Below are 24671 nucleotides of genomic sequence, written 5' to 3'. Positions count from 1 at the left end.
AGGATCACTTTCAGTGGCAGCAGTTATAGGCAGATGGCTGGGGGGCATGCACTTTGCCTGCAGGTGATGGCTGTGGGCAGGGGAGCCTGTCCTTGTAGTGTGTGAAAATGCATGGGGACCCCTCTGCTGGGGGAGATAGGGTTGCTGCCAGTTGGGCACACTTTAGCACCCAGTGACAGCAGCCTGCCATGGGGGTCAGTGGCTGTGGGTGAAGTAGCGTGTCCTCAGGGTCCATGAAAATGCATGGTGGCCCCGCTACTAGGGGAGATAGGGTTACTGCTAATGACTCATGCTTTGGCCCTGACAGCAGCAGCCAGTAGCAGTGGTGACCATGGGTAAGGGATGTCAGTGGGGCTCTGGGGATATGGAAATGCAGGGGCTGTTGAGACTCCAGCAGGATGCAATATGGTGGGGACTGGGCTCTCAAAATGGTGCCTTGTTATAGCTGCTTAGAACTCGGAGAGGTGTATGGGAGTTGGCATGAACTCCCTCTTTGGAGCAATGCTGTTGTGTGGTCTTTAGGCACCACCCTATGGTAGTCTTAGGGCCCATGGGAGTCAAGGGGCTCTTCCTTGGCTAGAATTACTGGATCCCATGCTAGAAATATGTACTACTGGGGATCTCTCACTTACCGCTTCCCCACACTGGGGAGCCTCTCTGGGTTCCCAGCCAATCCCAGCTGAGCAGGCTCTTTTGCTTCCTTCTCTTGGTGTTTCATGTCACTTCTCTGTTGAATTCTCTTAGATGCTCTATTTGAAGTGTGATTATCTATTTGCTATTTGCGTTCTTCTATGTGAAGGAGGCGGCAAGTACAAGGTGGCTCTCGTCAACGACCTTGAAGTCCTCTTTCTATGGAGGTTCTTTTAAAAAATTAAATTAGGGATGGTGACGTTTGTTGAATGCATTTTAATGATTAGAATGATCCCATTATTTTAATTCTTTATGTTGTCAATGAGTAAATGACAGTTAGCTATTTTCTAATATTAAACGATTTTACATTCTTGGAGAAATTGAATTTGGTCATAGATGTATTATCTTTTTAATATCTTAACATTTGTTTGCTTATATTTTGTTTAGGATTTCTTCATAGATATGCGTGAGTGGAATGGGTCTGTAATTTTTCTTTCTTGTATGTCTTTGTTTGGTTTAGGTATTAAAGTTATAGTAGTCTCAGAGAATAAATGAGAGAGTATAGAAAAAGAGAGAATACCCCCTTATTTATCTTAGATACAATGAAAATGATCACTTCTTTGAAAGGTTGGTAGAACTTGTGTATAAAACTTTGCACTCCTTTTGTTTTTTTTTTTTACCAAAGGGATTTTAAACCTTTGCTTCAGTTTATTTATGATTTATAAGACTATCCAGAATTTGATTTCTTCCTGCACCAGTTTTGACAAATAATATTTCCCTAAGAATGTTTCTATTTGTGTCTACATTTTGAAATTTACTGACATAAAGTAGTTGATCTTTTTAACGTCCGCTTTATTGAAATATGTCAACTTTTTATTGATATTATTTATTTCTAACTTTCTTTTTATTGGTTTTATAAGACTTGTCTATTTTGTTAGTCTTTTCATACAGCTAACTTTTGTTCTGTTTAGCTTCTCTGTTTTTTTGGTTTGTTTGTTTACTCTTTCATGATGTTTTTATCTTTATTATCTTCTTCTGCTTTCTTTAAGTTTACCATTTGGTTCTTTTTCTTCCTTTTAAGTGACACTTAGCTCATCAATTTTCAATGTTTCTTCTTTTCTGTTGTGTTTAAAGCCATATATCTTCCCTAAACACTTTTGCTATATCCCAGAGATTTTAATATGAGGTAACTTTATCTCTCTGCTCTAAGTATTTTAAAATTTCCATTGTAATCTCTTCTTTGACCATGAGTTTTAGAATTATGTGTTTCTTCAATTCTGGAATATTCTTATTCACTTTCTGTTTGAATAGTCTTTTAGCCCCATTTACTGTCATCTCTCTTTCTGGAACTCCTGTGTGTATGTTGGAACTCCTTATGTTATCTTCCTTGTGTTTCTTTAATAATTTCTTTACCGGGACAGACTTAGTGCACAAGTAATGTTTTCCACACCCCTATGATTGCATCCCCAACCAGTCAGCAGCACCCATTCCCTTGAAAAACCTTAACCTCTGGGCCTCTGGAGAGACTCATTTGAGTGATAATTCTGTCTTATGCATGGCTGGCCTTGCTTTAATTAATTTCTGATGCTTTTCTTCAATGTGAGTTGTTTCTTGTGTTGTTTGTATTTTCTGCAAGCTCATTTTTAATGGAATGTTTTCCTATGTGGGTGTTTGGTGTGTGCAGAGTGGAAAGTGGTTTTGTATTTGAGTCTGATGAGGTCCTTTGGGTCTTACAGATCCGGGCCAAGTTGGCTTTTTAAAATTATTGGGTTAGAATCCTACTGAAACTATTCGAAAATATTGAGAAAAAGGGAATTCTCCCTAACGAATTCTATGAAGTCACCCTAAAGCCAAAACCAGGAAAGGATATAACAAAAAAGGAAACTACAGACCAATATCCCTGGTGAACACAGATGCAAAAATCCTCAACAAAATACTAGCTAACTGAATCCAAGAGCACATCAAAGAGATAATTCACCATGATCAAGTGGGTTTCATCCCAGGGATGCAGGGATGGTTTAACTTATGCACGTTAAGAAATATGATACGTCACATAAACAGAATTAAAAGCAAAAACCATATGATCATTTCAATAGATGCGGAAAAAACATTCAATAAAATTCAGCTTCCCTTTATGATAAAAACTTTCAACAAACTAGGCATAAAAGGGACTTACCTCAAAATAATAAAAGCCATATATGACAAACCCACAGCCAACCTCATACTGAGTGGGGAAAATTTGAAAGCACTCTCCCCGAGGAATGGAACAAGACAGGGATACCCATTTTCACCAATTCTATTCAACATAATACTCGAAGTCCCAGTCAGAGCAATCAGCTAAGAGGAAGAAATAAAGGACATCCAAATTAGAAACGAAAGTCAAACTATCACTGGTCACTGGTGATATTATTGGAGACCTAGAAAATCCCTAAAGACTCCTCCAAAAGACTCCCAGATTCGATAAACAATTTCAGGAAAGCCTCAGGTTAAAAAAAGTCAATATATACAAATCAGTAGCACTGCTATACACCCACAATGACCAAGCTGAGAATCAAGTTAATAACTCAATCCCTTTAATAACAGTGGCAAAAAAATATGAAATACCTAGGAATATGCCTAACCAAGGAGGTGGAAGAACTCTAAAAGAAGAACTACAATACAAAACACTGCTGAAAGAAATAATAAATGACAAAACAAATGGAAACACATACCATGCTCCTGGATTCATAGAATCAATATTGTGAACATGACCATGCTGGCCAAAGCAATCTACAGATTCAATGCTATTCCTATCAAAATACCAACATCATTTTTCCCAGAATTAGAAAAAAGGATCCTAAAATTCATATGGAACCAACAAAGAGCCCAAATAGCCAAAGCAATCCTAAGCAAAAAGAACAAATCTGGAAGCATCATATTGCTGAACTTCAAATTATACTACAAGGTGATAGTTACCAAAACAGCATGGTATCGGCATAGAAGTATACACATAGACCAATAGAACAGAATAGCAAACCCCAGAATAAAGGCAAATGCTTAAAACTATCTGATCTTTGACAAAGTGTACAAAAACATAAATTGGGGAAAGAACACCCTATTCAACAAATGGTGCTGGAAAAACTGGCTAGCCACATGTAGAAGAATGAAACTGGATCTCTCTTTCTCACCTTATACAAAAATCAACTCAAGGTGGATCAAAGACTTAGATCTTAAGACCTGAAACCATAAAAATTTTAGAACATAACCTAGGAAGATCTCTTATAGACATTGGCCTAGGCAAAGAATTAATGACTAAGACTCCAAAAGCAAATACAACTAAAACAAAAATAAATAAATGAGACCTAATTCAACTAAAAAGCTTCTGTGCAGCAAAAGAAAGTAAACAGAGTAAACAGACAACCCACGAAATGGGAGAAAATATTTGAAAACTATGCATTCAGCAAAGGACTAATATCCAGAATCTATTATACAAGGAACTCAAATTACCAAGAAAAAAACCAAATAATTCCATCAAAAAGTGGGAAAATGATATGAATATACATTTGTCAAAAGAAGACATACAAATGGCAACAAACATATGAAAAAATGCTCAACACCACTAATCCTCAGGGAAATGCAAATCAAAACCACAATGAGATACCACCTTATTCCTGCAAGAATGGCCATTATTAAAAAGTCAGAAAACAATAGATGTTGGCATGGATGTGGTGAAAAGGGAACACTTATACACTGTTAGTGGGAATGTAAATTAGTACAACCTTTGTGGACAACAGCATGGAGATTTCTTAAAGAACTAAAAGTAGATCTACCATTTGATCCAGCAATCCCACTACTGGGCATCTGTCCAAAGGAAAAGAAGTCATTATATCAAAAAGACACCTGTGTAAGTGTATTTATTACAGCACAATTTACAATTGCAAAGGTATGGAACCAATCTAAGTGCCCATAAACCAATGAGTGAAGAAAATGTAATGTGTATACCATAGAATAATACTCAGCCATAAAAAAGAAGGAAATGTCTTTTGTAGCAACTTGAATGGAGCTGGAGGCCATTATTCTAAGTGAAGTAACTCAGGAACAATAACAAAAAACATGTATGTTCTCACTTATAAGTGGAAGCTAAGCTATGGGTATTTAAAGGCACACAGAGTGATATGGACTATGGAGACTTAGAAGGGGGAGTGTGGGAGGGTGGTGAGGGATTTTAAAACAACTATGTATTGCGTGCAATGTACACTACTCAGCTGACAGGTGCACTAAAATCTCAGACTGCACCACTATACAGTTCATCCATATAACCTGAAACCACATGTACCCCAAAAGCTATTGAAATAAAAATAAATAAATATGTTTGGCAAGAATAAAAAAAATTATCGGCTTGGAGTGCCTGCTGTACATATAAGCGGTATGAATTCAAGCTCCTCGTCCACGTATGGCATGAGTTTATGGTTTGACTTTCTCATGGATGTCTTTTCCCCCATCTACAGCCCTGTGGATGGCAGGCTTTTTTTCTCATCTCCTGCACTGATGAGAAACGTTTTTCTAGTTCTTGTCACATGGTCGGCGTGCCTCTGAGAGGTCCCAGTTTGTGCAGGGAGTTTAGTTGCTTCTCCTGCCTTACATGAGCTGTTATGTCTTCTCTGCTTGCAGGGACGGTGAACCCAGCTGGAGCCACTGAGGCCCGATTCTGCTTCACTTTGGGCTCCTGCTTAGTGCTGTGCTCTGGACATCTTTCTCTTTTCTGGAATGTGAGGACTTGCTTTCTTTCTCTTGAACTTGATTATATATTTTAAAACGTTCCCCTTTTTTTGTATATGGTTTTGCAGGTGGAGAGGCCCTTCTGCATCACCTCAGCCCATATTGCTGCACCTTAATATAAGAAACAGAGACTAAGGGGTCCATTGGGATGTACACTGCAGAAATAGGAAGAGAAAGCCCAGAAGGAGCTGGGAGGAGCACACAGTAGAAGAACAAGGAGAGAGCTGGTCCCTGGGAGCCAAGAAAGAACAGCTTTTAGAAAGGTCCTTTTGTGGGATGTGTGGCCAGCTTGTCCCAGATGTGGCATATTGTTCACCTTGCAGACTCAAGAGGCTTCTTTGAAATGAAAACTCAGAAGCACAAAGACAGGGAGATAGGCTGAATTTATAAAGGGAACCCAAGGTACTGCACACTGTCTCTCTCAATCTCCCTCCCTCCACCTAGCGCTCTCTCTCTCGCTCTCTCTCTTTTTCTCACATTACTCTCCAAGGAGAACTGCTTAGGAGTAATTTGGAAACTTCTAGCTGCTCTTATGAACCTGGGAGGGACTCTTCCCTGCTTCTGTACCAACACCCACCCTGCAGGGAGCTTCAGAGGCTGCAGGAGGGTGGCGTGGTTTTGCATGCTGCAGGTCGGCTTGCCTGCTCTTGCCCTTCTCTCAGTGTCTGCATCTGGTTACTTCGAGGATGCCTGTGACATCTGTGGTAAGAGCAAAACCCACATTGCTCAGATCTTGTTCTTTCCTTTCCCTTCCACTCCTGCTGGACTACTCTTAGCCATTATCTCTTTGAATAGTGCCTTTCCAGCATCCTGAATCCCACAAACCCACACACTTCAAGGTTCTTTTTTAGGGTCCAATTGGAAGGCATTTGGGCTTCCATTTGGAGGAATTTCAGTTCGGATTTTGTGGATTTTCATGGCTATAAGGACATCTTGCAGCTTGGAATGTATGTCAGCTGTGCAGGGCAAAAGAAGCTGTGTGCATATGTCTGTGTGAGCATGCAACAAGAAGGCTTGGCTTTTACACCACTTCCTAAGTTTTCAAACAGTGACCATCTCATATCATCTCTCTACAGCCCTGGAACTGAGTAATGCTGATATCAATATTCCCATTGTACAGATGCGGAAACTAAGCCTAGAGAGGAGAAGTGACTTACCCAAAGTCCTCAGCAAGTTAGAAACAGAGCTGTGTTTATTGTCCAGGCATCTGACCTCTGAGCCTTGTGCTCTTTTCTCTGCTGCACATTGTCCACACATGTTTGTGCAGGCTTAACTGGAGACACCCACTTTCTGTCTACACCCAGGTTTCTGTCAACCTGATCACAAGCATCCCATGAAGCCTCCCTGCCCCTTGCCCCACCCCGTGATGGCATGCCATAGGAGAGACTTCGTTCTCTCCTCCCTTTTCTCTCCTGGCCCCTGTGTCTTTTAGATATTGGCTACTGCTGCTGGCAGACCTCAGACAAAGGCAAATGAATTGTTGACCCAGCTGAGAGAATTTATGACATTATATTTTAAAGCGAGTCTGGGTAGAAACAATGGCCAACATCATCTTTCTTGGCATTACTTTTTATTGAATCTAGGCTTACAATCTTTAAATAATTTGAATATAATGCTTACAATATACAGTTCTTTAATCATACATATATTTCTTCAAAGCACAAAACTAGAAATTAAAATTGAAAGGCTATACACGTATATATTGCCATAAATCTAGAACTATTTTATAAAAATAGAACTCAAATATTAACTTTATGTATTTTAGCAACTTAGCAGTATTGTAAGGTGGCCACATACATATGCATCACTGTTCCAAATGACTATCTCATTTTCCATCTCTTTGGAGACACCTGGAGCAGGCTCCTTTCCCAGGATCCCCGTAGAGATGCCCTTGGCCATGGCTCAGTGTTGCCGTTGCATAAAGACTCAGTGCACCCGTGTATTATTGGAGGGGGAAGACCAGCTTCCAGCCTCTTCCTCAGAGAGAGGAAGTGTTCCCTCCTGCCAGGCATTTACTGTTTGCGTTTCTCATAGCCCTCACAGTGCATAGTTTGATATCCGAATGTGCAGAGTGAATTACCTTTCCATGTGCTTGGAGCAGATATGAGTTTGGGTCTGTCATATCAGTGTAAATAGTTTAAAAGAAAACCACCCAAACAATGTCCACTGGGGTAATGTCATCCCAAAGGTAGGCCCCATGAAGCCTCCCTGCCCCTACTCGACCCCGTGATGGCATGCCATAGACTAGGAGAAACTTAATTCTTTCCTCCCTTTTCTCTCCTGGCCCCTGTGTCTTTTAAACATTGGCTACTGCTGCTGGCAGACTCCAGACAAACACAAATGAATTGTTGACCCAGCAAGGTCCTCGACACACATGCTCTCCAATCCTCATAGTCTTGCAAGTGGGGACATTCTTGTTCTCATTTGACAGTGGAGGGAATTGAGTCTCTGGGCATGCGTGTCATTTGGCCAAGGTTGGTGGGGCTGCCTGGTCCCATAGCTGGAGCTCTCTGTCTGCCCAGAGATCCATGGAGGGAAAGGAACCAGAGGAGAACTCGGATCTGCACTGTGGTCATTTGGAAAGAACAGACAAGTAGCTTTGGGCCAACTTAAAGCAAGTGGGCTGCCTTTCCCCAGAAAACCCCAGGACCCTTGTGCTGCAACTTCCTAAGCAGAGCAGGAAGGTGGCTGTGGGAGGGAAGGAGCATAAATCTACAGGCCAATGACTTAAGTTTGTATGTTCAAAGGGCGGTGCCCAAATCTCTCACAACATGTAATAGAGATCCTCCATCTAAAACCAGGGGTTCAGGGACTCACTTCTTGAGGCTGCTTGTGTTTTCAAAGAGCTGAGTAAAGGTCAAATGCCCACCCCACCTCTGCTGGCCTGTGACAGTCCAGGTCAAAGCATGGAGAGCCTTCACAGTGGCCCAAAGAAGAGAAACCTACAGGATTCCTGGGCTAGAGCAGAGTGCTCAGCAGGAAGCAGCAGGATTGGAGGGACGTGCAGCAGAACACACAGGCTCTGTGCTGTAGATTTCTTTGGTTGCTTTCTCACTCCCTTCCCCTGCCCTTTAGACTTCCCATAAAAATGTGCTCCAAAGGGAAGTGCCTCTTGCATCTCTTCTATGATCACAGTCTCTCCAGACATCTCAACTCTGCCTGGGCTGACCTGTCTATCCTGCCCATGCTGGAGCTGGAGCTGGGGGTGGAGCTGGAGCTGGAGCTGGGGCTGGGTTTGACTCTGGATGAGGCTGTGCCCTCCTACCAGCCCTGCTCCCTGCCAGCTGTCCCCTCAGTCCCTGAGGCCAGAAGAGAGCCCTGCTCTAGGCTCTACCACATGGGTTTTTGTCAGAGTCCCTGGATAGCCTGCTCCAAACAAAGGAGCCCAGCTGCCTAAGGATCCTGCTTGAATCACTAATATTTTCTGAAATTAATGTCAGGGTGGTTTTCTTAAAAATCTCTGTCCTAAAACAGATTACAGAAAAACCCAAAGTAACCATCTCTCTTCTCCACCTACTGGAGCATGTAGGAGGGGAGGAGAGGGGAAAAGATGCAGAAAAAACGCAAATGGCAGGACTCCAGGAAGGGGCCAGGTCCTTTGCAAACCCACCGGCACCAGGCGCCATCTGCTTGGGGCTGTGCAGTTTACTTTTCTTGGACTGGCCCTGATGCCGTCTGCTAAGCAGAGAGTGGCAGCAACTCCAGGGCAGTCACAGGTAATTTTTTTTTCCTTTCAGAATAGCTGGACACAATTTTCTGAGCTCAACAGAAGGCTGCCCCTGGGCATGAAAGCAGAAATGTGTTTGTGGGCCCAAGTCACTATATTTTAAATGGACTTGGGCTCTGTGGTGTGTTTAGGAGGAGCGGGTGCTCACAGGACTGTACGGCTCAGTGGAGGCACTGAGAATGCCACGATTGGAATGCTCTGAATCTCAAAACACAGCCTCCTCTCCCCACAAAAAGAAAAAAGGTAATGACCTGGAGTTAGCCTCTTCCTTCCTAACTCATTTAGGTACATTGCATGTAATAAGGTGACTCATCCTTTCATTGGGCAGAAGCATCACCTGGACACACTAGGTCCTGCTGGAGAAGGAGACATGAACACTAAGCTTCCGAGGACCACAGGAGTCCTCATTGTGGCTCGCCAGTGCATCCAGGCTGCCTCCGAGCCAGGCTGGTCCCGTTTCCCAGTGCACAGGCCCAAAGGCACCTTGAAAATGACGATTCCCTTACATAAAGAGGGGACCCTTTTCTCCTAACACTCCAACTCTGTGTGATGTCTCTGTGTGATCTGTGGGTTGGACTCTGAGGACAGGGAGCTGTGGCAAGCTGGGGTAAGGGATGGGAGTGGGGATCGGCAGGGTCTGGCTGCTCTAGAGGCTGAGTTTGGGAGGTGAAACCTAGTGGCAGGAGTCAAGGTTGGTGTTCCTGGCTGGGCCTCATGGCTTTTTCCTTTGTTGCCAATGGCTTGCTCTCGGCAGGTGGCGGCAGACTGCAGAGGTCTCTCATGTCAATGAGACTTTCTTCCACAGCTTTTGCAAACTTGCTAGAAGAAGTCTCTTTGCAGCTGTGAAAGCTGGAGATGCAGAAAAGGATGGTCTCTGGCTGGGGGTTGTAGCAGGCACCATACCCATTTGGGACCACAGGACCATAGCAGCAGAACATCTCCATGGTTGTGGGCACCTGGAGGAGAGGACAGGTCAGAAGCTGCTTGTTCTGGAATGCAGCCTGCCAGCGTTGACTGGGCTTGGCTTCTCTGACTGTTTTCCACCTGGGGGTTTGACTGAATTAACCAAATCAAGTGATTGCTTCAGCATGGATGGACACAGCCAGAGTCATAAAAACAGACCCATCTAACTGCATGATATCAGAGGACGAGGGGCCCCAAGCCCACTCCCTGGTGTGCAATCTGCTCTACTTGTGGAGTTGGAAGTTCCCATCGTGACCTGGTGCTGGGTCTTGGGCTGAGTCTCCCCTTCACCTGGGGGCCATTTAAGGCATGGAGGCAATCAGGTAATTTACTAAATGGTCCCCTGGTGGCACCCCACAGTTAGATGCTTTCCGGAGGGAGGAATTTATGAACTTGAGGAAATCTGGCCCATCCTCTCTGTCGATTTTCCCCAGATCCTTAATTACTGTCAGTATTGCTTGGCTGCTCTGATTTCTCCCTGCAGCCTGGCCATGCCCAATTACCCAGCATTGGGTGTTTCAAAGATTGCCATCAACTGGAGTTTTACTTATGCACCTAGTATGTTTTGAATTCAGAGTACTGAGATTTTGTAATCCAGATCACAAACCAAGAAAGTATGTTTCTGAAAGCATTCAAGCCATAAATGCTACTTTCCAGTTGGAAAACAACAAAACCCCCACACCCCAGATTAATTTTATTAGCTGGTCCTATGGAAAAAAGTAGAAAGGATTCTCGGGCAGGTGCAGGGCCTGGTTTGTTTTAAACCTACAGGTTCCTGGTGTTGTGTGCTTAGGCCTTCGGAAGTGACACTGGCTGTTTTAATGGGGCAGAACAAACCATTAGTCTTGCTAATAGAGTCACCGCATTGTCAGATAAATTTGCCGTGCAATAGCCGAAGGCCATAGAGCCATTCCAAAGCACTTTTTGCCCATGGATGATTTCCTGAGAAATTTATGGTGCTGTGTTCTGTCCTCGTTTATTCACGTCTGCATGCTCACTGCCATAATGACAACATCCAATTACTGAGTGGGCTTCTGTCCTCAAACACAGCTCATCAACCCCAGTACTGCCCACGTCCAGCTTTTCGCAGATGAGGTGGCATTTTAGTAAATTGATGGCTGTGGGGCATTTCCCCTCCTAAACCACGACCTCTATCTAATGGATTGCATTCTGTCTTTGTGGCAGTGGCCCTCACACAGGACACGCTGCCGACTGGTTAGATGTTGGGCTGGCCATGAATGTTCTGCTGTTGGTCGCGTGGCCCTTTATAATAATATCTGTGACCTATTTAGAGGGCCCTGTCCATGCCAGGCCCTGGACTGGGCTTTCTCCCTACATCATTGAATCTGGCCGAGCCAAGACTTCACTCCAGACCTGCTGGGTGTCAGAGCCCATGGAAACCGCGGTAATAGATTGAAAGGTAGTAAGATGTAACGGTTAGGGCACCAGAATGGGTGTGTTCCTGTACTGTCTCCACCTCGGCTGAGTAGGGTCTGCTGATTACTCCTGTTTAGGAGATGGGAAACCTTCTTTTTTTCTGTTTTTTGAGACAGGGTCTCACTCTGTCACCTGGACTGGAATGCAGTGGTGCAATCAAGGCTCACTGTAACCTCCACCTCCCCAGCTCAAGCAATCCTCTTATTTCAGCCTCTTTAGTAGCTGGGACTTCAGGCACGCACCACCATGCCCAGCTAATTTTTTAAAATAGGGAGATGAGGTCTCTCCATTTTGCCCAGGCTGGTCTCAAACTCCTGGGCTCGAGCAATCCTCCTGCCTCAGCCTCCCAAGGTGTTGGGATTATAGTTGTAAGCCACCAAGCCTAGTCAGTAAACCGTCTTCTAATGAACATTCAGATCATTTTGCTGACAGTCACGTAGTTCAGAAAAAGCAGAGGCAGGATTTGCCTGACTCCAGCTAGTGGGCTTGTTGTCACTGTTCTTTAGAAAGCTTACTGACTACACTACTCTTGGGCGATGGCTGCACGGGGCTGTACCTGGCTGGTGGAGAGGACAAACCGGTTGCTCATCAGGTAGGTTTCATCCATGAACATCTCGGGCATCTCCTTGCACACGGCTCGGGCCAGCTCCCGTAGCGCCAGCAGGTGGTTGTCAATGGCCATCCCTGTTATGGCCTGGGTAGTTGGGGGCAAAGAACAGGAGATGAGAAGTGGGCCCCCTGCAACTCCTTGTTCCCTCCTCTGTAGTCCACAGGACTACTGGTGACTCCAGCAGCCACGGCTCATTCTTACCCAGTGCCTGCTGCCAACAATGTGTGTGAGTGGCTGCTCAGGACTGACCGCTGTACCATGCGGCCTCTGCTCCCGGGCCCTTGCACATTTCCACGTGCACTGAGTGAGTCCAGAGCAGGTTGGGTTCTAGCTTGAGATATCTGAGCTAAAGGTTAGTGAGTCTGAGCATCCCCTACACACCTACACCTGGCTGGTTCTCTAAGTGGAAAGAATGGGGCTGGCCTGGACATCTCAACTACCAACTACTTGGGCAGGGGAGAGAGTTTGGGAAGAAGGCTGTGTGCAGGGCTTGGGGACTGCTGGATCCTGTGCAAGCACTGTGAAGGGCATCCCAGGCTGTCCTGAACAGACTCTCACCACAATCAGCGCTGTCTCCTCCAGTAGGAGCCCAGGGAACAAGAGATGGAGGATAGAGGTTGTGAGATCTGTTCCTGAATCTTGGCTGCTATTTCATGGCTCAGGATCAATTCATTTAAACTGGATCCATAATCTAAGAAATCGTTTTGAGACAGGAACTAAACCCCTTAGCAGGCTCAGCTGACATTTTCAAGGGGAAAGAGGCAGTTGAATGATAAAAGTTCTTTTTCTTATTATCACAATATATTTAAACTTTCATCAAAGGATAGAAATATAGAGAAAGCTCCAGGATGTCAATGTAGGAGGGGTTCATGGAGGGTGGGGTGTCTGGAAGTGGAGCTGGGTACTCATTCTATGGCTCCCCCACTTGAGGCTGGGTATGTAGTATGCACACTGGTTTTTTTGCACTACATGTTTATTTGGAGCAATTCTAGGGGCTGATGGAGACTCAGGGGGCCACCCTCACCCGTAACAATCACTTTTGGGTCAACATCAGGGTAACTCTTGGGGTTTCACAGTCCTCTAGGATGGCCACTTAGCTGTCAAAGCCCTGCACAGGAAGAAACTTCCCATTCACAATGAACTTGGTATAGGTTTACAAGGCACGTTTAGGGATTTGACAGCTGTTCTTTTTCGGCTGCGAATGAATGCATAAAGATGACAGGCTCTGTTCTCTATGAACGCACCTAATTAGAGGCTGAAAAGACAAACATTACACAACCACAGCTTACTTTAGATGTGCCCTGTTAGGACAGAAGGAAAGAACGGTGGGCCTATCTGTGAAGGAGACTACTCTTTTAATTTCTCTGGTTTCCTCTATTTAATTCCTGATTTGTGTTGGTTCATAGAAGCAGCTGCCCTGTGAACAGTCAACTCACCCCTCTTTTCACCACCTTGGAATAACTGTAGCAAGAGAGACTGAGGTCACAGGTTGTTTGGCTCAGAGCCATGAGTAATAATGAGTGAAATGACTTATAATTCAGTATTTCATTCATTCATTTAGGGAATCTTAATTGAGTGCCTACTATGTGCCTAGTGCCGCAGGTCCTGGAGCCACAACAGAGAACGAGACAGTTGTAGACTTAGTCCTTGTGGAACTTATGGCGTAGTGGGGGGCAGATTTCATCAACCATGCAAAAAAACATGATCATAAACTCAAGTGTAAGGAAGGAAAACTACAGAACAGTGGGAGAGTAAGTGATGGGGGCTCTGGACCACCTTGCCATTGGAATTTCCTTTCTCCATGACCACTGGCAAATATGCTTACCAGTTATTAGGTTTCCTTGCTTCTTTTCCCCTTTCCTTACCCTCCGTGTCCAACCACACACCAGATTCACCTCGTAAGCGTCTTTGTATCTCTCCTTTCCCCAAACCCATCTCTTTGATTTGGTTGTTTTCATCAACTTCAAATTTTTAACACAACCCTATGGCAATGCTTTGGAGGGTGTTTTCCTAGACATTTTAATAAATGTAAAGTTGTTATTGTCATATATTTATATCGTTTAGAAATCCAAATAAGCCAAAAGCCAAGGTCATTTTGCCAGCACGGATTCCTACCCCAAGGAGGTAATTCCTTATAGTCTTTTAGCTATTTCTTTTGGGCATATACTTTCTTTCCTCCAAATATATGCTTAGGTTACCACTACTGAATTTCTCAGTTTTACCTATAATCTTCTTGTTATAAACAGTGAAATTTCAGCTATTTTTTTTTAATGGAGTCTCTCGCTCTGTGGTCTAGGCTGGAGTGCAGTGGTGTGATCTCAGCTCACTGCAACCTCCGCCTCCCAGGTTCATGCCATTCTCCTGCCTCAGCCTCTGGAGTAGCTGGGACTACAGGTGCCCAGCACCACACTTGGCTAATTTTTTTGTATTTTTAGTAGAGACGGGGTTTCACTGTGTTAGCCAGGATGGTTTCGATCTCCTGACCTCGTGATCCACCTGCCTCGGCCTCCGAAAGTGCTGGGATTACAAGCATAAGCCACTGCACCTGGCCAATTTCAGTTCTTTTATGACCCTGCTCCCCCAGCACACTTCTACTCTCTCATCTTCCCAATAAGATTACGTTTTAACTCTTTGTAGTTAGATCAAGATACAGCATAATTATGTATACAGAACAATATACATAAGTATAATTAAGCAAGTATTCACAGCTGGGTCATGTAGTGTACTATGATTAGATTTCCTTTCTTACTGAATGTTTCCCCTAGAATTGACAATGTATAAATTGTTTTTTTACTTCCTTTGCTTTCCATGTATCTATTTCTTTTATTTATTTATTTATTTATTTATTTATTTATTTATTTATTTTTGAGATGGAGTTTTGCTCTTTCGCCCAGGCTGGAGTGAAGTAGCGTGATCTTGGCTCACTGCAACTTCCAACCCCTGGGTTCAAGTGATTCTTCTGCCTCAGCCTCCTGAGTAGCTGGGATTACAGGTATGTGCCACCACACCCAGCTATTTTTTGTATTTTTAGTAGAGATGGGGTTTCGCCATGTTGGCCAGGCTGGTCTTGAACTCCTGACCTCAGGTGATCCACCTGCCTCGACCTCCCAAGGTGTTAGGATTACAGGCATGAGCCACCACACCAGGCCCCATGTATCTGTTTCTAATTGATTCCTAAACATGCAGCAAGAATTTCATTCATTTTCTCACTTCTTGCTTCTTTATGGACTGATTGCTCTCTAGGTCTACTCAACAACTGTTGATTTGTGATCTCCTTTTACTATCATCCTGGGGACAACCCTCTATCTTTTTCTTGTGTTAAATCTTCTGATTTTTTTGAGCCTATGATTTCCTCTTTTATGTTTTATTTTCTCACTTTAGAAGTCTACATTCTCCAGTAGCTTTATGAGAAATGGTGCTTAATAAGTAAAATGTTTGAGACTTTCTCTGTCTAAAAATGTCTTTGATCTATCTTCAAATTTAATGATAGTTTAGCTGGGTATGAAATGTGTGTTGAAGGTCACTTTCTCTCAGAATTTGAAGACACTGCTCTTTTATCTTCCACATTCCAACGATGCTGTTCAGAAATTAATTACATCTTTTTTATGGATCTTTGTATTTGATTTTTTTGTCCTCTGATAGATTTTATAATCTTCTCTTCATCTTTAGTGTTGTGAAATTTCCTTTGCTATGAGTATTTTCCATCTGTTAAGCAAGGTACTTGATGAACTCTCTAAATATGGACACTCATGTTCTTCAGTTCTGGGGAAATTTCTTAAATTATTTTGTTGAGGACCCCCTCCATCATTTTCTCTTTCTGAACAACAATTATTTGGAATATTGTTCTCCTGGACTAAGCCTCTTTTCTCTCTTATATTTCACCTCTTTGTTGTGTTGATATTTTGGGGATATTGTCTCAGATTATCTTCTAATTCTTCCACTGAATTTTTTTCTACCATATTTTCCCCCAGAGTTATTTTTATTTCCTGAAAAATGCTTTTAGTTTCGTATCACATATAGATGAAGTAACTCCTTTTATTTTTCAAAGAATCTCAATGATCACTTTTAAACTGTTCAGTTGTTTCTTGTACTTTTTTCATTTCAAGTTTTTCTTTGTTTGTTTGTTTTTTGAGAAGGGGTCTTTCTCTGTCGCCCAGACTGGAGTGCAGTGGTGCAATCTCAGCTCACTGCAACCTCCGACTCCTGGATTCAAGCATTTCTCCTGCCTCAGCCTCCCTAGAAGCTGGGATTACAGGCATGTGCCACCACACGTGGATAATTTTGTTGGTGGTGGTGATGGTTTTTTTTTTTTGTTTTTTTTTGTTTTTTTTTTTTTTGAGATGGAGTTTTGCTCTTGTTGCCCAGGCCGAAGTACAATGATGCAATAATCTTGGCTCAGTGCAACCTCCACCTCCCAGGTTCAAGCTATTCTCCTGCCTAAGCCTTCCTGAGTAGCTGGGATTACAGGCATGCGCAACCACGCCTGGCTAATTTTTCATATTTTTAGTAGACACAGGTTTCTCCACGTTGGTCAGGCTGGACTTGAACTCCCGACCTCAGGTGATCCGCCTGCCTCGGCCTCCCAAAGTGCTGGGATTACAGGTGTGAGCCACTGCGCCTGGCCTTTTTTGTATTTTTAGTAGAGACAGGGTTTTGCCATTTTGGCCTGGCTAGTCTCAAACTCCTGACCTCAGGTGATCTGCCCGCCTTGGCCTCCCAAATTGCTGGGATTACAGGCATGAACCACTGTGCCTGGTCCATTTCAAGTTTTTTAAAAAAGATATTTTTTAATTAGCAAAAATGTTTGTTGGTGTTGGTTTCACTCTTTTATGTCTTCTCAATGTCTGAGGATCCATGGCTATTTGTATTTAAGGATAAAGCACTGAAAATATGATTAGAAGATTTATGTGTGAAATGTATTTGTTAACCTGAGGGCTTCACTGGCCTTACAGTAGCTCTTCTTCAATATTAGAATGGTTCTTAACTAGCAGCTGTGCCTCTTGGCAAACCACTACCTCGTGTGCTGACTAGGCTCTTTCACTGTGGGCCCCAACTATCAGTTTCTGTGAGTGTTCTCTCTTGGCCTGGTTAATTTTACCACAGAGGAATCTTCTAATCTCCTGTTTGGTGAGGGGTGGTTACAGAGCTAGTTCCCAGTGTGTATGGAGCTGAGTGGCTGGAGGGCTTAGTAGTAAGTAAGAAGATTTTAATTAACCAATTAATTTCCATACAGTATTCCCTCCCTCAGCTGTGCCTAGTGTTCTCAAGTCTAGAGTCCTTCTGCTTCAGCCTCTCCAGAGAATGAACTTCTAGCTCACCACTGGGGAGAGGGGCTAGTAGCCTGGCTGCCTGGGGTGGTAGAGAGGAACTGAGGGTCTAACTGCTTTTTATATAGATCATCAACTGCTATGGTTTGGATGTTTAGGAGGTGGGACCTTCAGGAGGTGATTAGGTCATGAATGGGTTTAAGACCTTCATACAAGAGGCTGCACACAGTGTTCAGCCCTTGGCCTTTCCACCTTCCACTATGTGAGGACACAGTGCTTGACCCCTCAGGAGAATGCAGCAACATGGCGCCATCTTGGAAGCACAGGGCAGGCTTTGGCAGACACTAAACCTTCTGGCACCTTGATCTTGGACGTCCAACCTCCACAACAATAAAAGATAATTATCTGTTCTTCATAACTTACCCAGTCTCCCAAGCTTCTCTCACTGTTTGCTGAGTCAGTCGCCATGTGTTCTGCTTTCCAGCTCTAAAACGTTCCTGCCACTCCTTTCCAGTTCCCTTTGCCCTGGTGTATTTATGGCTTTCAGAAATCCCTTGCTGTTGTTTTTGGAGGGTTTCTGAGAGAGTGACAGTAACCCTGTGTGCAGTCCACCATGCAGGAGGAGTTTCTTCCACCAAGAGGAGGAGTTTACATCTTCCCCTTCACCCTGCCCCTGTCCTGCTCCAGTCCAAACACCAGCTCTCCCTCCATATTAGAAAGGTTCTTAACCAGCAACTCTGCGTCTCAGCAAACATTCCCACCCCCAATTGCAACCAGTCCTTCTTCTACCCAGTCACCATAACACACTTTGTAACAGGGAAATCCAACATCTCCCCTGCTCCACTGTCCTTTGCAAGCTGTGCTCTGCTTTTCCTCGAATGGGTCTTATTCTCTTAAGGCTCTCAGCCTTCGCACATGGTACCCTTCTTGAGCCATCTTTCCCTCCTGTGTCTGCCTGACAAGCCTCTCTTCATCCTTTGTGGCTCACATGAAGCACCACTTCCCCTGGGAATTCTTCCTGGCTTTCCCAAGCAGAGAAAACAGTTGGCTCTTCCATGTCCCCTGCTACTTTCTGAGGGCTCTTTTCACATGGGATTGGTATTCACGTTGAAGGGCCTCTTCTCCCAACTACACGGTAACCTCCCTAAGGACAGGGCTTATGGACTTCATATTTTGTTTCCTAGCACCCAGCACCTTGCCTGGCATAAAGCATGAAGACCAAAAAAAAAAAAAAAAAAAGTACCCACTGAATACATGAACGGGTGCTACATTTTCCCCAAATAGAACAAACACTTAAGTATTTAGATGAATTAGGGATCTAGCAACTGTTTTCAACTATCTAGAGTGAAATTTGTTCAGCTCCTTCTCATAGATTATATGATCCTTCAAAGACTGTATTAGAATGACTTGCAATGAAGGTATTAATGAGTAGTCCAAGTCGCTGCTTATTCTCTATTTTGCTATTGCAAACAATAGCTTTGCAGTACCAGAAAATAAATTATTTCTCTAAACTAGGGAAACATTTCCCTTGCAAGTTTGATTTCCCTATTAATTTTCAGCAAAGACTTTTTATTCACAGGTAGTATAAATGAATATACAGAGAATAAGAGGCAAAAGCAGCCCTAGGTGGGAACAGATACTGCCTTGCCTGCGACTGGGGAAGGTATGTGACCCCCACCGCTTGCCAGGCTTGAGCCCCTTCCCCTCACAGTTGACTCCTCTTGTATAAACTGCAAGATGCTATACATATTAGGTGCTATTATTATCATTATGGTTGTTTCAAAGGGTTTGAAAAGTGGTAACTCATTGTATTCTTGTAAAATCCATGTCAAAAGCAGGAATGCTATGTTACTTAGGTTCTAAAACGAAGAAACAAGAGACTGGGTGGTGAAGTGGCTTTGCCAAGTCCCTGAGTAACAAGTGGCTGGGCCCTCACACAGGGTCTCATGCCATGGTGCCCATTCTGGCAGGCCCCAGGCACAGCTCAAGTGCAGTGTTGTGAGGTGGTGCGACATCACTCACCATGACTGTGTACGCAGTCTGGGCACGGATGGCATCCTTCAGGAGCAGAAGCTTCTCAGAAGCCTGTCAACAGAACACAGAGGCAGTACAGGGTTTAAAAGGCTGCTCGGAGCCAAAGCGTCTGGTGGTCAGAGGGCTGAGCCCAGGGCAACCCACAGCAGCCTCACTGGTTTCCTGTGGCCATGGGATGGGGCAGGACTTACCAGCACAGCAGCCTTGTGGTCAGTCATGGCTCTCACAAAAGCCAGTGCCTCTGGAGTGGCTGATCTGATGTTGTCCACGCGTCCCTCCTGGAATCGGCGGATGGACGCACTCTCGTAGGTGGGCACCAGTCTTCGGTGGAGCCTGCATGGGATGAAGGATGAATGGCACGTGGTAATTTATTCTTGGGAAATCATAAACTCGGAAAGAAAAACCGCCTCAGCAAGCTTTATTTTCACAGCCCTGACTTGACTTGTCAGAATATTTCATTTTAATATTAATAGAATTCTAGAGGGAATTCCCAAAGACGACGCTGGGGAGTCTCCCACATGGAGAGCCACGTTTGCTTGTATACACCCGGGGATGCTGCACTGACATAAAATAAAGAAGTGATGGGTAGCGCTTCAAAAATAATTCCCCACCTGGTGGAAAATCTAGAGTTTACTGTGAGACCTGAGTGTTTGAGGAATAGCACAGAATGGAATAATTGTGTAATTAATCATTCCCACCCATGAGGGAATCCTGTTTTATTTAAACTGATTCAAGCATGACCTCTGGAGGGAGGCGGGGAGGGGCCTTAGTGCTGGTGAGCGTAAACGGCTGTCCAGGCCTTCCAGGGGCGGCTGGGCTTCTGACAGACCCATGGGCACCATGGCTGTGCCTCACCTCCCTGATGACTATGACCCAAGCAGCAGTGGCCACTTCCCCACCAGCCAGGGGACCCCTCTTTCCTTATGCGTGGGAACTGGGCCAGTGTCCCTGGGCTTGCACCCCTGGTGGGCACACTTCCTTTCTCACCACTCAGTAAGGTCCTTGGTGTTGGGAGTGGGGGAGGAAAAAAGACACAGAGCTTGGAGAGAAGCAGTGACAGCCCAGTGTCACGCAGCAAGTCATGGCCCCACATCTCAGCCCTCTCAGGACATGTCTCTCCCTCACTGGCTGGGCTCCTTGAGGTTTGGGAAGGCCGTGTCCAGTTCTGCAGGGTGTGTGATACTGTCTTGCTTGGTAAGCAAGGGAATGACCTTCCTGTACACTCTGACGTATTTCCCCAAGACTCTGGCAAGGAGCTCCTGTCCTGGTCCCTGGAGGCAAAAGCCATCACTGGCCAGTCATTGACCAACCCCAATTCAGGCAGTTTCTGGGTTTCTGCTGAATCTAGGGACAGATAAAAACAATTGTGATTATTACAGCTTAGAGCCTGAAGAACGCTGCTCATGGGAAGCAGATCCTCTTTGGCCATTCGATGAACCCAGGAGCCTCTGGCTATGTCCATTCCCGGCCTTGAAACTTGGAAGTGCTCACAGTAGAGAGGTCCTGAGCAGCTGGTCTTGGTGGCATCCCCAGTCGAGGCTCCAGCAGGATGCTGACCTCATGGCCTATCTCGGCCCCATGCCCTCTGAGTATCAGAAGGCACTGACCACCATTCCAAATGCCAGGTAGGTCCTGCAGCATCTCAGTGCTGGTGAGGTTTCTGCCTCTTCAAGTCTCAGCGGCAAGCCCAGTCCTCATATGGGATGACATTGGCCTTCCCCAAGGTGTCCAGACAGGACAGACACTCAAAGCAACTGCATTCATTTCCTTGAGAATTACAGCCCCACAGGGGGACACTGGGCTGCTGTGTCCACATGAGTGCTGCCTGCTTGTTAGTGAGAATGCCTTGCCCTAGCTTTACTGCAGGGTCACTTTATGCCTTTCATGGAAGTTGCAAACTGAAAGCAGGTTTGAGGGCAGAGCTTTACCGTTCATAGCAGGCATTGATGAGCCGCTGCTTCTGGAGCCCTGGAACTGTCAGGAGCTGGCCCCATCTCCAGGAAGATCTATTTCGAATTTTAGTTTCTTCGCCTCCTGTAAGGCTAATTCACCTCTCTCCCTGCCTTCACTCCTGATTTCCCTACTCTTCACCCCTTCACTGACACACAGCTACCTGGGTCACCAGGTCTAAATCCCAGACCTGGCCGAACCACTCCTGGCCAAACCTCCCGTCTGTGATTCAGTCTCTGGCACCTACTCTGTGCCAGGTATGGTGTGGGTGCGAGGGACTCAGAGGCATGTGAGATGCCCAGAGTGTCAGGGTTGCGGGGACAGTCTAGAAAACAAAGCCAGCAAATCTGCAAACAAGATAATTCACATGAGTAACAATTGCCTGAAAGAAAAAGAAAATTCAGTGTGGTATGATAGAGAATGGGTGGCAAGGGGGCCAGAGGGGGCTGCATTAGATAAGGGGGTGGGGAAAGGCTTCAAGGGATGGAACCTGGGCTGGAAAGGGCTGGTGCGTGTAGAGGGTGGTGACCCCAAGCCCACACGCACACCTTCCGTGGGTGGCAGAGGTACAGCCAGGGCAAAGGTCAGGAGGCAGGAGAGAGCTGGGGGTGTGGGAAGGCGTCAGGTGAAACCAGTCCACAGGGGACACTTCTAAGCCAGGCTTTTGTTCTAATCCTGATGTGAAGGCACTGGGAAGTTTCATGTGGAAAGTAATTGAGTCTGATTTGCATATTTCAAAGTTCACTCTTCATGAAGACAGTATTACCAGGGGTAATGGTGGAAGCAGTGACCTTAGGGAAATGCTGCTGTTGGCTAAGCATGAGCCGATGGCAGCCTGGGAGGGGCCGATAGCAGTAGAAGTGGAGGGTAGGTGAGAGACATTTGGAGGAGAATGGATATGGCAGTGCGTGGGGATACGAGAAAGGACGGAATCAAGGATGAGTCCAAAATCTTTGTCTTGATCAGCTGGGGGGCTGCTGGTTCCATTTCCTTAGCAAGATTGGGAAGACTGGGGAGGAACAGGTTGCAGCAATAGAGCTTGGGTGAGGTGGAGGAAGTTGGGATGGAGGGTAGCCCCTTGACTCCAACCATGGTCCATATCCCTTCCTGGCTCTTCTCAGCTCTACAGTCCAGCCCTCTGGAGCTCTGTGTCCCTGTGCCATCACCCAGGCAGTTCCCTGATGGCACATCCTTCTTGTTCTGAGGCTGGATTTGTAACCCAGTTCAGTCTGCTCCTCCTTCAGGCAGCCTCGGTCACTCTCCAGTCTTCTAGACTCACAGAAGGCTGTTCCTCCCTCCAGGATGCTTCTAGACCCTAGATCCTACAGCACCGTGTACCTCAGCCCTCCCGGGTACAGACTCACTCCTCCTTCACTCACCTGTAGAAGGCCAGCTGGAGAGCCACCTGGATGAAGGCATCGGGGCTGCATTTCTGCTTCTTAATGAATGTTTTCCCGTAGTTGTCAAACTTATAGACAATGAAGTCAAGGTTCTTTACTATTCTGAGAAAGGAAAAGAAAAGACGTTTTCATTGCATGCAAAACATTATGCATGCACCATGGGGTTTCCCTGGGCTTCTTGAGCCTGGTCTGTGTCCTAGCATTCTGGAAGGTGAGGACTTAGTCCCTGCCCTCCAGGAATGCACTGAAGTGTCAGAGACATGCCTTGACCTATGAAAGTGTCAGAACACACACCATGCCAGGACTACCATCACCCAAGGTGAGCTCAGCTGAGCAGGGTGTCGACTCGACTCTGGAGAGTGAGTGGGGAGGTGGCCTGGCTGTGTTAGTGAGGCCGGGACTCACTGTGTCACAGGTGACATGCCCGGGATTTTGTAATTCACTGTCAGAGTAACAGGAACATTTTCCAAGTCTGCACTGAGACTCTTGAGCACTGGCTGGCACCCATATTGAATAATCTCCTCCTCCATCAGGAGTCTGGGGTCCAGACTGACTGCCCACTGGAGCAGTGTCTGGCAAGGTCTATGTGCCTCCCCACCGGAGAGCGCATAGCCTGAGTGGGCACCCGAGCCCACATGCACAGCTTCCGTCGGGACTCCATGCTCCCTGCCTGCCTCTCCTTGAAGTATTCCTCCTGCTCACAGCAGATCAGCTCTCAGTGGGGCCGGGTGCTGGGAACACAGGGGAACTTGGAGGAGACCCAGTTCCCACGAGTACTTGCCCCTTAGACCCACCTGTTGACAGACTCTTGGGACAGACTGAGCTCACTATCACCACGGCCACCTGGAAATCTCTCCCCCAAGCTGTGCCCACTCGGGCCTCACTCCCTTGTATGGGCCCCCCTTGTATGGGTCCCTCAGGACCACCAGGGAAAAGCCTCCTGCTTCCCCATCCATGGGCCTCTCCTGGCTCTCCTCAGCCTCTGGAGGGTGGAGCTGGGGGCTTTGGGGAACGTGGGGTCTGCTCAGGTCCCTGGAAGTGAGTGGACTCCTTCACCCGCTGAGGACTCAGCAGCCCACCAGCTCACTGCCCTGGCCCCTGACTTAGCTCCGGAAAAACCCTGCAAAGCTGAAATGTGAGCATCACTTTATAGAACACCTGAGGCCCCTCCATGCCCACCGAAGCCAGGCGCCCTCTCCGGCAGCTCCCAGTGGAGAGGTCCTTCCCACTCTTCAGCTTCCCAGCCTGGTCACACTCTGTCCTGCTCACATGTGCCCTTCCCACAGCCTCCTTGGGGGCGTCCCCATACCCCCTGCACAGAACTCTCCATTGGCTCCTTACCATTGGCAGGGCAGGCTCTAGGCCCATAACAGAAGGACAGTGACACTCATCACAGTGCGGCCCAACTGCCTTTTTGTGGCCCAGCTCTGGCCATTCTCTCACTTGCTGGTCTCCAAACCAGCCTTCATTATTATGAACCTGTACAAGCTTGAAGAAGCTGCCTTTCTGCCTCTTCCCCGTCTGCTTGCACCATGAACTCCTATCCATCCTTCAAGGCCCATCTCTGCAAGGCCCTCCCTCACAGTCCTGACAGAGCTCAGCTTCTATATTTTTGTGGGTTCAGGTCAGCATGGCTGTTTCTTCTTTTGGCATTAATCTTACTGTATCACATGATTTGGCCTGGGAGTCTACTTACTCCACTCCAATATGGAGTGCAGGTCCCATGGTACTTAACTTTCTGTGTTCTCAGAGCCTTACCACAGGCCTGGTGCACACTAGAGCTCTGCATATGTTTGATGAATGAATGAGCAAACCAGTGAATGAATGCATTGATGTTTGCTTACTGAATGAGAGAATCAACAGCTACAGTGCAGACATGGTCGCCAGGATGCGGC

General features: G+C 45.8%; 1 protein-coding gene across 5 annotated transcripts in view; it reads right to left on the bottom strand.

Moving 5' to 3' along the window:
* Positions 1 to 9745: 9745 nt before the first annotated feature.
* Positions 9746 to 24671, bottom strand: part of CHAT (choline O-acetyltransferase) — a 56811-nt gene continuing 41885 nt past the window's right edge. For 4 of the 5 annotated variants that reach the window (XM_011990957.1, XM_011990958.1, XM_011990954.1 and 1 more), the window contains 5 exons: positions 22756 to 22878; positions 19618 to 19759; positions 19415 to 19477; positions 12072 to 12209; positions 9746 to 10071 (listed from right to left, as the gene is read on the bottom strand). In XM_011990957.1, coding sequence (XP_011846347.1) covers positions 9802 to 10071; positions 12072 to 12209; positions 19415 to 19477; positions 19618 to 19759; positions 22756 to 22878 — 736 coding nt within the window. In that variant the 3' untranslated portion in view covers positions 9746 to 9801. The remainder of the gene's footprint in view (positions 10072 to 12071; positions 12210 to 19414; positions 19478 to 19617; positions 19760 to 22755; positions 22879 to 24671) is intronic. The other variant, XM_011990959.1, reaches the window with a different exon arrangement.

This window comes from Mandrillus leucophaeus, unplaced genomic scaffold (genome assembly GCF_000951045.1).
Source record: "Mandrillus leucophaeus isolate KB7577 unplaced genomic scaffold, Mleu.le_1.0 Scaffold388, whole genome shotgun sequence".
NCBI lineage: Eukaryota > Metazoa > Chordata > Mammalia > Primates > Cercopithecidae > Mandrillus > Mandrillus leucophaeus.
Note: the sequence above shows the minus strand (reverse complement) of the source record. Positions and strands in the feature narration are given on the sequence as shown.